Below are 14,493 nucleotides of genomic sequence, written 5' to 3' on the forward strand. Positions count from 1 at the left end.
TGCTTAACTTTGGGCTTATAAAAGAGTGGTTCAGGAAAATAGCATGTCTGGGAATGTGTAGCATTTGCTAGATTGTTAATGCTGACCCTAATTCCACTTCAGGGCATGAGTACACATCTGGGCAAAGATCACTGCACCCAAGTATATAGCTTTTGTTTCTACAAGTGATTTTTTAAGAGTTTTCGCTCCTTACTAAGGCTCATCCATTCACAGTGCTCATTCATCATTTCAGGTTTCTATCCCTCCTCTCTGCTGTCAGATGGGAGAGGTTCTGGGAGCTATTTGGCTGTTGAAAGTCAGCTGTTACAATGTGCACGTCATAACTAAGCAACAGGGAAAGAAGGAGTTGGAGGACTCAATCCCCTTTTCCTAACAATTATCCCAGTGATGAATTAAAAAATAGATATATGACTGGACAGTGTATTTGTCAGAACACTTTCTTCATCAGCATATCCTGCATTTAAATTTGACTCTTTAATGAGAGCATTGCTTTATGTATAACTTATATGCATATAAGGTAAAGCAAACAAGTGTTAAAATTGCACCTAAAAGAAATTTTACATGTTCCTATCCTTTTATAACCATCACCCAGATCCACATACAGAACATTTCCAGTGCTCTAGGGGTTTCCCTCATCCCCCTCCCAGTATTCTGACCTCTGTCACCATGGATAACCTTAGCCTGTTCCTGAACTTCATATAAATAGAATCATACAGCATGCTCTCTTTATGTCTCTCAGCATTTTCTGTGGGATTCATCTATGTTGCTGGGTGTATTCATTATGTTGATGTTTAATAAGTATCCCATTATATCATGGTTGCTCAACTGTGGTGCAGCTGTGGTGTTATTGACATTTTGAGCTGGATAATTCTTTCTTGTGGGGACTGTCCTGTGCAGTATAGGGTATTTAGCAACATGTCTCTGGCCTCTCCTCAATAAGGGCTACTACCATCACCCCTCACCCCATTAATTTACCCTGGAATTGAAAGCCATTGAGTCATATAAATATACTACAATTTTTAAATGATTTTTAATATATTTTATTGATTATGCCATTATAGTTGTCCCATTTCCCCTTTCATTCCCCTCCACCCTGCACACCCTCTCCCACCCACATTCCCCACCTTTAGTTCATATCCATGTGTTATAAGTTTTTTAGCTTCTACATTTCCCACACTATTCTTGCCCTCCCCCTGTCTATATTCTTCCCACCATCTATGCTACTTATTCTCTGTACCTTCTCCCTCTTTCTCCTCCTCCCACTGCCCTGTTGCTAACCCTCCACATGATCTCCATTTGTGTGGCTCCACTCCTGATCTAGCTGTCCTCTTAGTTTGCTTTTGTTTTAGGTGTGGTTCTTAATAACTGTGAGTTTGCTGTCCTTTCACTGTTCATCTTTTTTATCTTCTTTTTCTTAGATAAGTCCCTTTAACATTTCATATAAGAAAGGGCTTAGTCATGATGAACTCCTTGAACTTAGCCTTATCTGAGAAGCACTTTGTCTGCCCTTCCATTCTAAATGAAAGCTTTGCTGGATAGAACAATCTTAGATGTAGGTCCTTGGCATTCATGACTTGGAATACTTCTTCCAGACCCTTCTTGCCTGTAAGGTCTCTTTTGAGAAATCAGCTGATAGTGTTATGGGAACTTCTTTGTAGGTGACTACCCCCTTATCTCTTGCTGCTTCTAGAATTCTCTCCTTTGTTTTAATCTTGGGTAATGTAATTATGATGTGCCTTGGTGTGTTTCTCCTTGGGTCCACCTTCTTTGGGACTCTCTGAGCTTCCTGAACTTCCTAAAAGTCTATTTCCTTTGTCAGATTGGGGAAGTTCTCCTTTATTATTTGTTCAAATAAGTTTTCTACTGTTGCTCTTCCTCTTCCTCTTCCCCTTCTGATACCCCTATAATTTAGATGTTGGAATGTTTAAAGATGTCCTGGAGGTTCCTAAGCCTCTCCTCATTTTTTTGAATTCTTGTTTCTTCATTCTTTTCTGTTTGGTCATTTTTTCTTCCTTCTGGTCCACTCCATTGGTTTGAGTCCCAGTTTTCTTTCCATCACTATTGGTTCCCTGTGCATTGGTTCCTTCATTTCCTTCAGTGTAGCCTTCATTTTTCCATCTAATTTGAGACCAAAATCAAATTAGAATCAAAATCATTTTTTAAAAATTATTTTCTCTTCCTTGCTCACACATATGCCCAAACACAATTCATTTCTGGACCCCTTGAGAGCAATAGTATTCACTTTGACCATTTACCATTATTTACTTCCACATGTATTTTCCAAGAATAAGGGTTTTCTCCAACACTATCAGGCTTACCAGTTAACCAAAACAAATGTAGCATAATACCTTTATCAATTGCCCATGTCCCAATTCTTGTCACTTGATGAACAATTATCCTTTATATCACTTATTTCACTACAGAGAAGGTTCCAGTCCAGGATTGAGTATTGTATGTATTTGCCTTGGTTCTTAGTATCCTTCAGTCTAGAAAGCCTTTCTTTGTCTTTTATGATACTGAATTTTTTTTAAAGAATACTATCTCTTTACTTTTTAGTATAACAGTTTTCATTTGGATGTTTGTCTGATGTTTCCTCCCTAATACATTCAGGTTTCCTCCCTAATACATTCTTGACTAGAAAACTGAGTAAGAACATTCCACCCAAGGCACGTGAGTTCCAGTTGCACATCATTAGTTATATTAAGTTTGACCTTGACTGCATAGTTACTAAATTTCCCTTATAGCTAATAAGCAATATGTGGGGAGACACTAAAGACCATATGAGTGTTCTGCACCCCGCTCAGGTTTACCCCTGAAATTTAGCATACTTTGAGTCTTGCATGAACCAATCTTTACCTACAAGGATTACAAATCCAGCACTCCTGTCTGCACTCACTCTTAAGTGTTCTGCTATATAGAAGAGTCCACTCTTTCCTCCACTTAGTTATTGATTTTATCAGTTCACAGTATGGACTCATGAATTCCTATCTTTTTCAGTAGTTTATAAATCATTACCACTATTACAGACTTCCGGCAAAAATGGAGACATAGATAGATACACTCTTCCTCCTCACCCAACCAAAATAAGGACAACAACAACAAATTTAAAAACAAAAAATAATCAGAACTGCCAGAAAATCAAACTGTACAGAAGTCCAACAACCAAGGAGTTAAAAAAGAAACATTCATACATGCTGGTAGGAGGGGCAGAGACAGGCAGCCACGGCAGAGAAGACACATGGCAAGGCAGCAGCTGGCAGAGCAGGTGGTCCCACATTTGAGTGTGGATGAACTGGGAGGAACAACTCCCAGTTTAGTGTTCCTGTCTCAGTCCCCAGGAACAACTGGGGAGTGAGACAGACCATGCAATCCAGGGTTTCAGCACAGGGAAGTAAAGCCTCAAAACCTTTGATTATAAAAATTTGTGGGGATTGCTGAGGAAGGAGAATCTCCCAACTTCACAGGAGAGTTTGTTGGAGAGACCCATAAAGTGTTAGAACATATACAAACCTACACACCTTCGAAACTGCACCAGAAAGGCCCAATTTGCTTGTGGGTAGTGGGCAAAGTGACTGACAGCCAGCCAAGAGCTGGCCAGGAACAGCATTGTCCCCTCTCGGACCCCTCCTCCACATATGGCACCACAACACAGCAAAGTCAGCTGCCCTGATGAGTACCTAAAGGCTCCACCCCTTACTACATAAGAGGCATGCCAAGACAAAAAAATATGGCCCAAATGAAAGAACAGATCAAAGCTCCAGGAAAAATACAACTAAGCGATGAAGAGAGAGCCAGCCTACTAAATGCAAAGTTCAAAACACTGATAATCAAGATGCTCACAGAAATGGTTGATTATGGTTGCAAAATAGAGGAAAAAATGAAGGCTATGCAAAGTGAAATAAAGGAAAATATACATGGAACCAGGAGTGACAGGAAGGAAACCAGGACTCAAATCAATGGTCTGGAGCAGAAGAAAAAGAGATAAACATTCAACCAGAATAGAATGAAGAAATAAGAATTCAAAAATATGAGGAGAGGCTTGGTGACATCCAGGACAACTTTAAACTTTCCAACATCTGAATCATAGGGGTGCCAGAAGGAGAAGAGGAAGAGCAACAAATAGAAAACTTATTTGAAAAAATAATGAAGGAAAACTTTCCCAATCTGTCAAAGGAAATAGACTTTCAGGAAGTCCAGGAGACTCAAACAGTCCCAAAGAAGTTGGACCCAAGGAAACACACGCTAAAAAACATTACAATGAAATTACCCAGCATTAAAGATGAGGAGAGAATCTTAAAAGCAGCAAGAGAAAAACAGAGTTACCTTCAAAGGAGTTTCCATAAGACTATCTGCTGATTTCTCAAAAGAAACCTTACTGGCAGGAAAGGGCTGGAAAGAACTATTCAAAATGATGAAAAGCAAGGACCTACAACCAATATTACTTTATCCAGCAAGACTATCATTTAGAACAAAAGGGCAGATAAAGTGCTTCCCAGATAAGGTCAAGTTAAAGGAGTTAGTCACCACCAAGCCTTTATTATACAAAATATTAAAGGGACTTATCTAAGAAAAAGAAGATAAAAATTATGAACAGTAAAATGGCAAGTAAGTTGCAACTATCAACAACTGAATCTAAAAAGCAAAAACAAATAAGGAAACAATTAGAACAGGAACAATCATAGGGACAATTATCAGCCAGGAGGAGAAAATGGGGAAAAAGGTACAGGGTAAAGGGTACAGGGAATAAGAAGCACAGCAGAAGGTACAAAATAAACAGGGGAAGGTTAAGAATAGTATAGGAAATGGAGAAGCCAAGAAACTTACATGTACTGCCCATGGACAGGAACTAAGGGCAGAGGGGAATGTTGGTGGAAGGTGGTGCAGGGGAGAGGGGAGTAAAGGAGAAAAAAAATGAGACAACTGTAGTAGCATAATCAATAAAATACATTTTTAAAAATGGAAACAGTAAAATGACAACAAATACAACTATCAACAACTGAACCTAAAAAAAACTAAGCAAACAACTAGAACAGGAATAGAATCACAGAAAAATGGAGATCACTTGAAGGGTTATCAGCAGGGAGAAGGGCAGGGGAAGAAGGAAGGAAAAGTTAGAGGGAATAATAAGTATAAATGGTAGCTATAAAATAGTGAGGGGGAGGTTTAGAATAGTGTGGGAAGTGGAGAAGCCAAAGAACTTATATGTACAACCCATAGACATGAACTAAGGTGGGGGAGGGCTGGTAGGAAGGGGTGGTGCAGGGCAGAAGTGAATAAAGGGGAGAAAAAATGGGACAACTGTGATAGCATAATCAATAAAATATATTAAAAATAAAATAAATCATTACTTTTTTCAAATATTGTGATGCTCAAATTGCTCACTTTTGGCTACTGGGAATCTCTTGAATTTGGGCCTGATGTTCTGACAAACTCCCATCACTTTTTATTTTAACACTTCTTACTTTTTGGCATAACAAGATGTTCCAGGCTCATCCTTTACCTTCCTATTCCCTTCTTCTGTACTAGAATTGGCCATTTCTCCAAAGAATCCTAGTTCCTTTTAATGGGGAAGGGTAGAAAGTACAACTTATTCATTCTTTTCTCTGTTTACTAACATTTGAGTCGTTTCTTATCCTGCGCTATTGTAAAGAAAGTTTATCTGAATACCCTTATACCTTTTTGGACCTATGAACTGATTTCTTTGGGTATATAATCAAAGTGGTGATAGAAAATTCATAGAATCTCAACTCTGGTTATATACCCAACAGAAGTGAATAAGTGCATTAAAAAAGTACACTGAATATGTATCCTTTGAAAAAAGCTGCTTTGAATATAAGCATCTTTTTCTCATAATTTGTGTGTGTGTCTGTGTACTTAGCTTTAGTAGATATTGATAAATACTTTTTCAAAGTGTTCATAATATTTGTTTATCAGGGGAGCAGTAGAAAGCTGTTGGCCCCAGTAGGTGGGGAGGAGTAATCAGTGCTAGGGGATCGTAATGGGCCACACCAATCCAAACGCATGTTGTCTGCAGCCAGAAATGGCAAAATTGCTGATCCTTTCAGTAGATAAGTGATGAGTGACAAATGACAAGATTTTGCCACCTGGTCCAATTCTTTAGCTTCTCTTTAGAGTGCTGCTTTGAGATGGGCAACATGGAAGTGACTGAAGTCAGGAATCACCTACAACTTTCAAAATAGTTTTATCACAGGGATACTAGTGACAGTACTTCAGGAATGCAGATCCACTGCTAGGAGCACTTGGTGTTAGAGAGCATTAGGGTCACTGCTTTGCTTTAAAAAGTGCCTCCTCAGGGGAAGGAAGAATGTCCCCAGAGTCCTACTCACATCTTCTGGCAGCTGGAGCCCTTTTAGAACCCTGGAATAGTCATTTTACTAAACAGTCTGAGAAAGGAAATGTCCTTATGTCTACACCCAGGGAGTCACTTAGTTTTCAAAACATCTGAAGTGGGGGCCGAGGGAAAGAAGGCAGATCAGAAAACTGCTGAAAGCTAATAGGCGAGTAAACTGGTCCAGCATCATGGGCCTAGATTCTAGGCTGAGTTTGGCCAGGAAGTGCTTGAGCATGGCCCCGCCTCTGTAGCTCAAAGTTTCCTTGTCCAAAATATCTGCCCTAGGTAGTTTAGAGTGCATTACTAGAATCAAAGAGGTAATTGAAACACTTTTTGTAGAAAGAAATTCTAAACAGAAAAAAAAAGAACATCTTAATCAAGATACACATAGGTCCTTAGTAGCTTTGATGAAACTTTGGAGGTGTTAACTAATAAAATGCATGTCTGTGGATGCGTTTCGGTCAGGTGTCCCCTCTAGGTGGTACTGCCACTCAGTGGGGTGAGGAGAGCCCTCCTACCCATTTTACGAGCAAGCCTTTGTGCAGCGTCTGCTATAGAGCCCCACACATTGACCCTGAACAGAGACTGTTCACATGACCAACAGCGAAGGTGAACCCCATTGTTGCACATATGTATTAACCTCCAGGGTCCTCTCCTCTCTCCCCCACAGGCCTCTCTGCAGATGGTGGTGCCAAGCGCCAGGAGCATCTCTCCCGATTTTCCATGCCTGACCTCAGCAAAGACTCTGGCATGAACGTCTCTGAGAAACTTAGCAACATGGGCACGCTTAACTCGTCCATGCAGTTCCGCAGTGCGGAGTCCGTTCGCAGCCTGCTCTCGGCCCAGCAGTACCAGGAGATGGAGGGAAACCTCCACCAGCTTGGCAACCCCATTGGCTACAGGGAACTGCAGTCCCGTGGCAGGATGCATCAGAGCTTTGATTTTGATGGAGGGGTGGCGGGCAGCAAGCTGCCGGGGCAGGAGGGCGTGAGGATCCAGCCCATGAGCGAGCGTACACGGAGAAGAAGCACCTCCCGCGAAGATAATCGCCGCTTCCGACCACACAGATCCAGGAAGTCCCGACGCTCCCGCTCAGATAACGCCCTGCATCTGGCCAGTGAGCGTGATGCCATCTCTCGCTTGAAAGAAAGGCCCCCGCTCCGAGCCAGGGAGGATTATGACCAATTCATGCGCCAGCGGAGCTTCCAGGAGAGCCTCGGCCAGGGGTCCCGGAGGGACCTGTACAGCCAGTGCCCAAGGACTGTGTCAGACCTGGCTTTGCAGAATGCTTTTGGGGAGCGATGGGGACCTTATTTCACCGAGTACGATTGGTGTTCCACCTGCTCTTCCTCTTCAGAGTCCGACAATGAGGGCTACTTCCTAGGAGAACCAATCCCCCAGCCAGCCCGCCTGCGATATGTCACGAGCGATGAGCTTCTGCACAAATACAGCTCTTACGGCCTGCCCAAGTCATCCACCTTAAGTGGCAGGGGACAGTTGCACAGCAGGAAAAGACAAAAGAGCAAAAACTGTATTATTTCTTAATCTGATTGGTGTCAGGGAAAAGGGGAAGATGGGAGCTAAGAATGTAAATTCAGAAACTTGCACTGTTTTAAATTTTAAAGCGCTTTTTGGGGTGGTTACTAGGGGAGAAAAAGGGACGTGCTCTCACTTGATGAAGGCAAGGTTACAGATTGGCTCATCTGGTAGTCACAGTTCTTGGCATGTTAAATATTATTTGCACATTTCACTTTGGAGACGCTGTAGACTCTGTGGAGGCCAGGGGTGGCCACCTCCCTCCCATCATTGTGTTGAGTTGCCATTCGCAAGGTGGTGAATTGCTTCCTCCTCGCTTGTATCCTCTCTGATTCTCTTACTTTTAGGACCCTTTTTCCAGTAAGTAATTTGTTTATTAGCCAAGACCCAAGTCTAAGTTATTTACATGTCCATTGTAAATGCAATGTAAATGAGAGTTCTGATAAAATATTTTTGTATTTTGTAATATCAAAGGAATTTCTATATCGTAGGACTCAGTGAAGACCCGCATGCACATAGACATTGTCTTTGAGTAGTATTCAGAGGTGGTCCAGGACCACCTTTTGTTTTTCTTTTCTATACAAATTTGTTACATGTCAGTGAGACTTTTTTCAAATGAATTTATTCTATTTGGCTTTTTGTGGCTAAAAAAAATTATTATACCCAAAACATTTTATGCTCTATTCCACTTAAGGAACCATCCTTAAGTCCACTTCCACCTCAGTAGAATGTATTCTCTACCAAGTGATAGTCATTTTTTTAAAACAGCAAATATAACTTTGCCAATTAGAGAAACCAATCAGTGTCAGTAAATTCTGTAAGAAATGCCATCCCTGCTGGGAACACTGAAGTTGCTCACTATTGATCTCTCCCTTGGGAAAATATCAGTAACTGTGAGTGGTGTTATTGTGTGATGTCAGCATGACATTGTTTGAATGTGGCATTATTTTCTGGTGCTCATGTTTCCTGGATTGTATTATCTGCTTTCCTTTACCAAGGCAGACAGAACAGCTGCCTTAGCCTGACAACCGATTGTCCTCAGTGCAAATGAACTTAAGCATTAGGATCTTGGGGACAGGAAGGTTCTGATGGGGCTCTGGGAGTGATGGTATGTTCTAGGTTGTATGTTATACATGGAGAAGGAATAAGGTGATTTGAAATCAGAAAGCAGGTCAAGGGCACAACTGAAGGATAATATAAAGGTCAGGGCAAAGAAGAACTTCTAGAAATGAAACAGAGGAGAGGTGAAAGCCACCTTGAATAGCCCCTAGTGCTTATGGAAAGAATCCAATTTAACACACTCCCTAGCCAGAGCATCTGGGTTACCCAGAAAGGTTGAGCTGCTCAGGAGCTTTCGGTGTAGTGGTCTTAAAAAACAAATGTTGAAAGGAGGATTTCCATTTTGAACTTTGGGGACCTTGGGTCAGACAGAAGATGGGCTCAAAAGTGAGTTTGCTTAAAGAAGACATTTAACGGTTGTGTTGTTTATAGTAAAATAATACTTCCTATCTTGCTTCAGTTAAAAATGAAGCGCTTGCTTTTTCTTCCATTCTCCTCCTCCCCTTTATGGATTGTGGCAGTTGAAATAATCCATCACAGGACCCACCTGTAGTGAGATGTGTTGTCCATGTGCTGCACAGTGTATCTCAGTGGCCATCTGCCATGGTGAGGTGAGCGTGGTCTCTTTTCAGTATAATAGTTAATATTTCCTAGTATTTTTTATGGAGAGAATGTGAAAAGTGGCTTTTCAGACACCATGCCAAATGGGTCTGGGGAAAGGAAGGCTGTACAGGATATGGAAATGGCACTCCATTCCGGATGTATTAAAATAATTTGCTTTTCAGGTACTAATATGACATTTGTCATTGTCACTGATTTTTTAAAAACGCAATGCAAATGTTGGTTGTGGCTGTTTTCCGCATGCTATCTTCATATCTAAATGCTTCATTAATTATCCAAGCCTCTGGAGAATTAACTCTATTACGTTTGTATAGTAAGTTTGTAAACTGCTTGGCAAACTGATTTTAAGAAATAATGTGCAATACCACATGACTAAAGTGGCAGGTTTCTGGTAGAAATTGGGCAAGTCCAATTTGGATTTTTGAGTTTCCTGATTGATGAAAACAAAAAGGCATTTTGGAAAAAGGAAAAACAGAAAAAAAATGATGACCTAGCAAAAAGCTGAAAACAATGTCTATCCTCTGTGGCCTGGATCCAATGAAAGAATTCTCCTAGTAAATGTTGCTTCCTAACTCTGTCCTTTTCAGAGTACCTCTTGCATTTCTCAGATGGGGATTTAACACCATTAGCAGAAATTGACACATAACTAGTGTCCAAAGGGATTGGAGGAATGAGCAATTTGAGATCTATATGCCCAGTGAGCACCCAGCAGCCAAACTGGTCCGAGCTTGAGATGCAATCGATACAAGCCTCAGGGTCAACTGTCTACAGACAAGATCACCTCCATGTAGTCCAGCAGTGCAGAGGCCTTCCCACCCCACACTCAGTCAGGCGCCTTACGGGGAATGCTCACAGAGAGTGGCTAAATTCTCAAAATGATGATGGAACCTCCAGGTGAATGTCCCAGGGAGAGCAGGGTGGCATTGTACTGGAAATTCCACCTGTTAGTGATAATTTACACATAACATCCCAGAATCCCATTTCCAAAAATTCAAGGCATTTTTTGAGGCATGAACTTAGAGTCCTTACCTGATTCCTCCATCATAATCATCAGCTCTCCTTGGTCTAGTTTCACTGTGAGTAAGGATGTGCTCACCTCTTCTTAGATCATCATTCCACCTTCCATAGACTGGTTTTATCAAAGTAATCTTTTCCCAGTTTTCTCTCTGCTCTAATGTTGTATGGTTTTGTGTGTTTTTCTACCTTTTCTCAGGTTAGTTCTCTTCTTGTCTTGGTTAACACCACAGATTTTGAGTTCAGTTCATGTCCTATTTGCTGCTCAATTCAATGGCATCAGAACTGGCTCTTTCCCAAGAAGTAGAAGTTATTGACAGTGTCCTGAATGGTGCTGCCAATACACACCACCATTGATACTGTGAACAGGTTTCATAGTAGGCTGTTGGCATTGAGAGTGGCATTCAGGTACCCTTCCTTCTGTTGTGTAGTTCTGGGATCTCTACCAAATGAAGGTGAATGAGCTGAGGGAAACCAAAACTGTGCTTCTTGGTCTTGCACATGTTAAAAAGGGGAGAATCTCTAGTGTTGGTTGTTTGACAGCTTCTTTCCATATTCATCTTGTTTTCTCTGGTCCTTCCTTTCCACCCCCAGCCAGCCCAGTGACCAAGCAATTTTGTATTATTAATATGGGACCTGGAGGCAGCTCTTTCTTATCCTCTTCTCATTCTGTAGGATACTCTTGCACTGCAACAACAACTTCTCCTGCAGCAGCTTTCTGTTTCCTGGGTACCACTAGCAGTGGTTGAGTTCAGGTGGGGCCACTGATGACGTATACATAGCACATACTCTGCAACCTGGGCAGATATAACCAATGTGTCACTGTCTATTTTCAGAGAATATAGATACAGCCTCAAAAATCTTGCAACATCCAGACAGTCAGAACAGGTTATCAATACTGATCTTGAACCTTGTCTGATAATGAACCTTTCTTGTGGACTGATTCTACTTGTCTTTCCACCCTGGGCTCTTTTACCATTGGCCAAAGATAGTACACCAGCCACTTAAGAAGCATCATTTATAAATAATTATGAGACTCCAATTCCTATGTCCTCAGATTGTGAATGCTAATGGGAGCTGACTTCTTTAGACTAAAGGAAGACAAATCTCTGGCCTCCTTTCCCCTTCTCATGTTATTGGCCAGTTATTATAAGCAGCCTCTGTTTGTCTTCTTGCAGAGGTCAGATGGGAGTCCATCTTATTCTTCATCTAATCCCACCTTCTAACAAGTAATAACACAGATACTTAAATTCTAGGAAGAAGTGGTCTTTGTGTATTTCTGTCTAACAAAAACCACATGCTAACACGTAAGAAGGAGAATCTATGAAAAGGGAAGTGGAAGATGGAACCAGCTATCTGAATATTTCATGCCAGAAGAGTTGCTGTTAGCAACTGTTTGGCAGCTTCAGGGCTTTGAAATGGCCTCTGGACTGCATTCTGGTGCAGGACTCAGCCAAGCCTCCTCTGCGATTTGGAAGGCAGTTTCATGCTGCCTTTTGAGGTATAGATATTTAAGCACTAGAGAAGTAGAAATGATGAGAATTTTGCCTTGCCTCCTGTGGTTTATCCCTCTGGGACCTAGCAGACACCAACACTTGTTTGACCACTTGGAAGCAGTCACCAACTTTAGGATCATGAAAGGATTTGATTCTTTTTCCATTTTCTCATTAGAGTAGCCCCGTCAACGCAAGACTCATAAAACATGACTCACTGTTGGGAGCTATACTATTTTATAGGCTTACTTCCTGCTGACAAAACTAGCTTTCCTCAAGGGGAATAAAAAGGGCGGGGGGAGTCACACAGTGTTAGGAAAACATTTCTGTTATTATGATATGATGAATCCATAGGATAGAAAAAATGTCTATCCATGTCTATCCTGAGAGTTTTCTGAGCCATCCCTTTATTCTACTAGGCATTTGGCCATTGATGTTCAGTAGGTCACTGACCAAGCTTTTCTAAATTTCTTGGAGAGAGTTACTCACCAGTAAGGTCTCTCCTCAAGTCTTTCTGGTGATTTCCATATTTCCCCGTAAAGCATTTTGGTTCTATTTATGGACCCTGACTTAACACTGTGGCCTATGAGTCCTACATTTTCCTTAACAAATAAGGACTTTAGCAGTTTTCCCCCTCCTAAACATTCTTTCCTGTACAGGATTGCTTTGCCATCTCCTGCTTTAATACCAAGTGCATAAACAAAACCTCAGAGGGCCTGAGAAGGTGAGGCAGGCCAGAGTCTCTTGTGTGTTGAATGTCAAACTGTTTGTTAAGAAGGTCTGCAACAGGCCTTTGGGGTAGGCTCTGCCAGAGACTGTGAACACTTTGCTTGAGATCCGTGCCCTGTAAAATGGATATGATGTTTTACTGATGTCTGTAGTACATTTGTAAACTTCCAATAAAATTTGAATAAAAGAAATGTGCCATTCCTCCCTTGCTTTTCAGATTTTTGAAAGTCTTTGCCTTTGAGCATCTCAGCAGAAAAGAGAGAGGCTGCACATGTCAGGGATGAGGTTTACTATGAAAGATGAATCTGATTATTTACATCAGAATTTCTCAACCTCAGCATAATCAACTTTGGGGCCTGTTTACTTGTGACAGAGGACTGTCCTGTGCTTTGTATGATGTGGACCTCTGGCCACTGGATACCAGTAGCACCCGTCCTCATGAGTTGTGACAACCAAAAGTGTCTCCATACATCATACCCATTATGATGAATACTATTTTTTTAAAAAACTAGAAACAAGTGTGGGTGAGGATGTGACAAAAATGAGGACTCTTGGGCACTTCTGGTAGAAATGTAAAATGGAGAAGACTCTATGGGAAACAGTACAGCAGTTCCTTAAAACTTTAAAATAGAATTACCATATGATTCAGCAATTCTACTTCTGGCTGTATCTGCAAGTAATTGAAAACAGAGCCTCAAAAAGATATTTGTACACCTATGTTTATATTAGCATGATTCATAATAGCTAAAAAGATGGAAGCAATGTAAATAGCCATCAATGGATGAGTAGATAAAGTGTGTTATATATGTGCAATGGAACATTATTCAGCCTTTAAAAGGAAGGGAATTTTGACATATGCTGCAATATGGATTAACTTTGAGGGCATTTGTTGTAGACTGCTCTGCCTGGTTCTAGGAATTGTATCTCAACCCCTTGTGGCTAAGGGCAAGGGACAACTTCTGAAATTCGAGTGTCAGGAGACAAAGTTTGTCTCTGGTAGCAAATGCTGCCTCAGTTTCCACTCCCTGCCCCCAAAGCTTGGTCAGAAGTCAATGATGGGTAAGACCCCTTACAGAGGGGGGCAACCTAAGCCAGACTTGATCACATGGAAGGACTCAAGCAGCTGCAACAAAGAGGGAGCAATGGACTCTTGCCCCCCAGCTTTGACAAAGCCCAAGTCCCCATGTTCTCTGGGAGAAGTGCTTCCTGGCTCTAATCCCCTTAAGCCTGAATACCTGATGGGGAGAGGTGCAGCTCCTTGCCTGGCTAGAGTGTGCCCTGGGGAAAAATCTGGCATCACAAAGACTTCCTCCTGATAAACATGTGAAATCTGCTCTGCTAAGAGTGCTTTCATTCATATTTGGAGCAGGAAACCCTAAAACTCTGTTCCTGACAGACTGACTCGTAGTAAGCCCTCAGATTTCTTTGAAATGTTATCTACTGTTTAATCCTTATCACCCTGTATTCCTGTGTATTAGAACCTAATAAAAGGCCCTGGAGGAGGGGGCTTGAAACTTTTTTTTTCTCCTCGGAGAAACTGGCCACTGCTGGCCTTTTTCCCCAGAGAAACTGGCCACTGCCCACAGCCTTTTCCCTCTGGGAAAATGGCCACTTCTCCTCCCCAAGCAGATCACATCATGTCTCAGTCATATTTACTCTCATCCGTGGCACACAGGTGGACTTGTGAGG

At 41.6% G+C, this 14,493-nt stretch overlaps 1 protein-coding gene across 5 annotated transcripts in view; it reads left to right on the forward strand.

The window, feature by feature from the left end:
* Positions 1-13,048, forward strand: part of PRICKLE2 (prickle planar cell polarity protein 2) — a 349,535-nt gene extending 336,487 nt beyond the window's left edge. For all 5 annotated transcript variants that reach the window (XM_037136138.2, XM_037136139.2, XM_037136141.2 and 2 more), the window contains one exon: positions 7,023-13,048. In XM_037136138.2, the coding sequence (XP_036992033.1) occupies positions 7,023-7,897 (875 nt within the window). In that variant the 3' untranslated portion in view covers positions 7,898-13,048. The remainder of the gene's footprint in view (positions 1-7,022) is intronic.
* The last annotated feature ends 1,445 nt before the right edge of the window (positions 13,049-14,493 follow it).

Source organism: Artibeus jamaicensis, unplaced genomic scaffold, assembly GCF_021234435.1.
Source record: "Artibeus jamaicensis isolate MK-2021 breed Jamaican fruit bat unplaced genomic scaffold, CSHL_Jam_final contig_519, whole genome shotgun sequence".
NCBI lineage: Eukaryota > Metazoa > Chordata > Mammalia > Chiroptera > Phyllostomidae > Artibeus > Artibeus jamaicensis.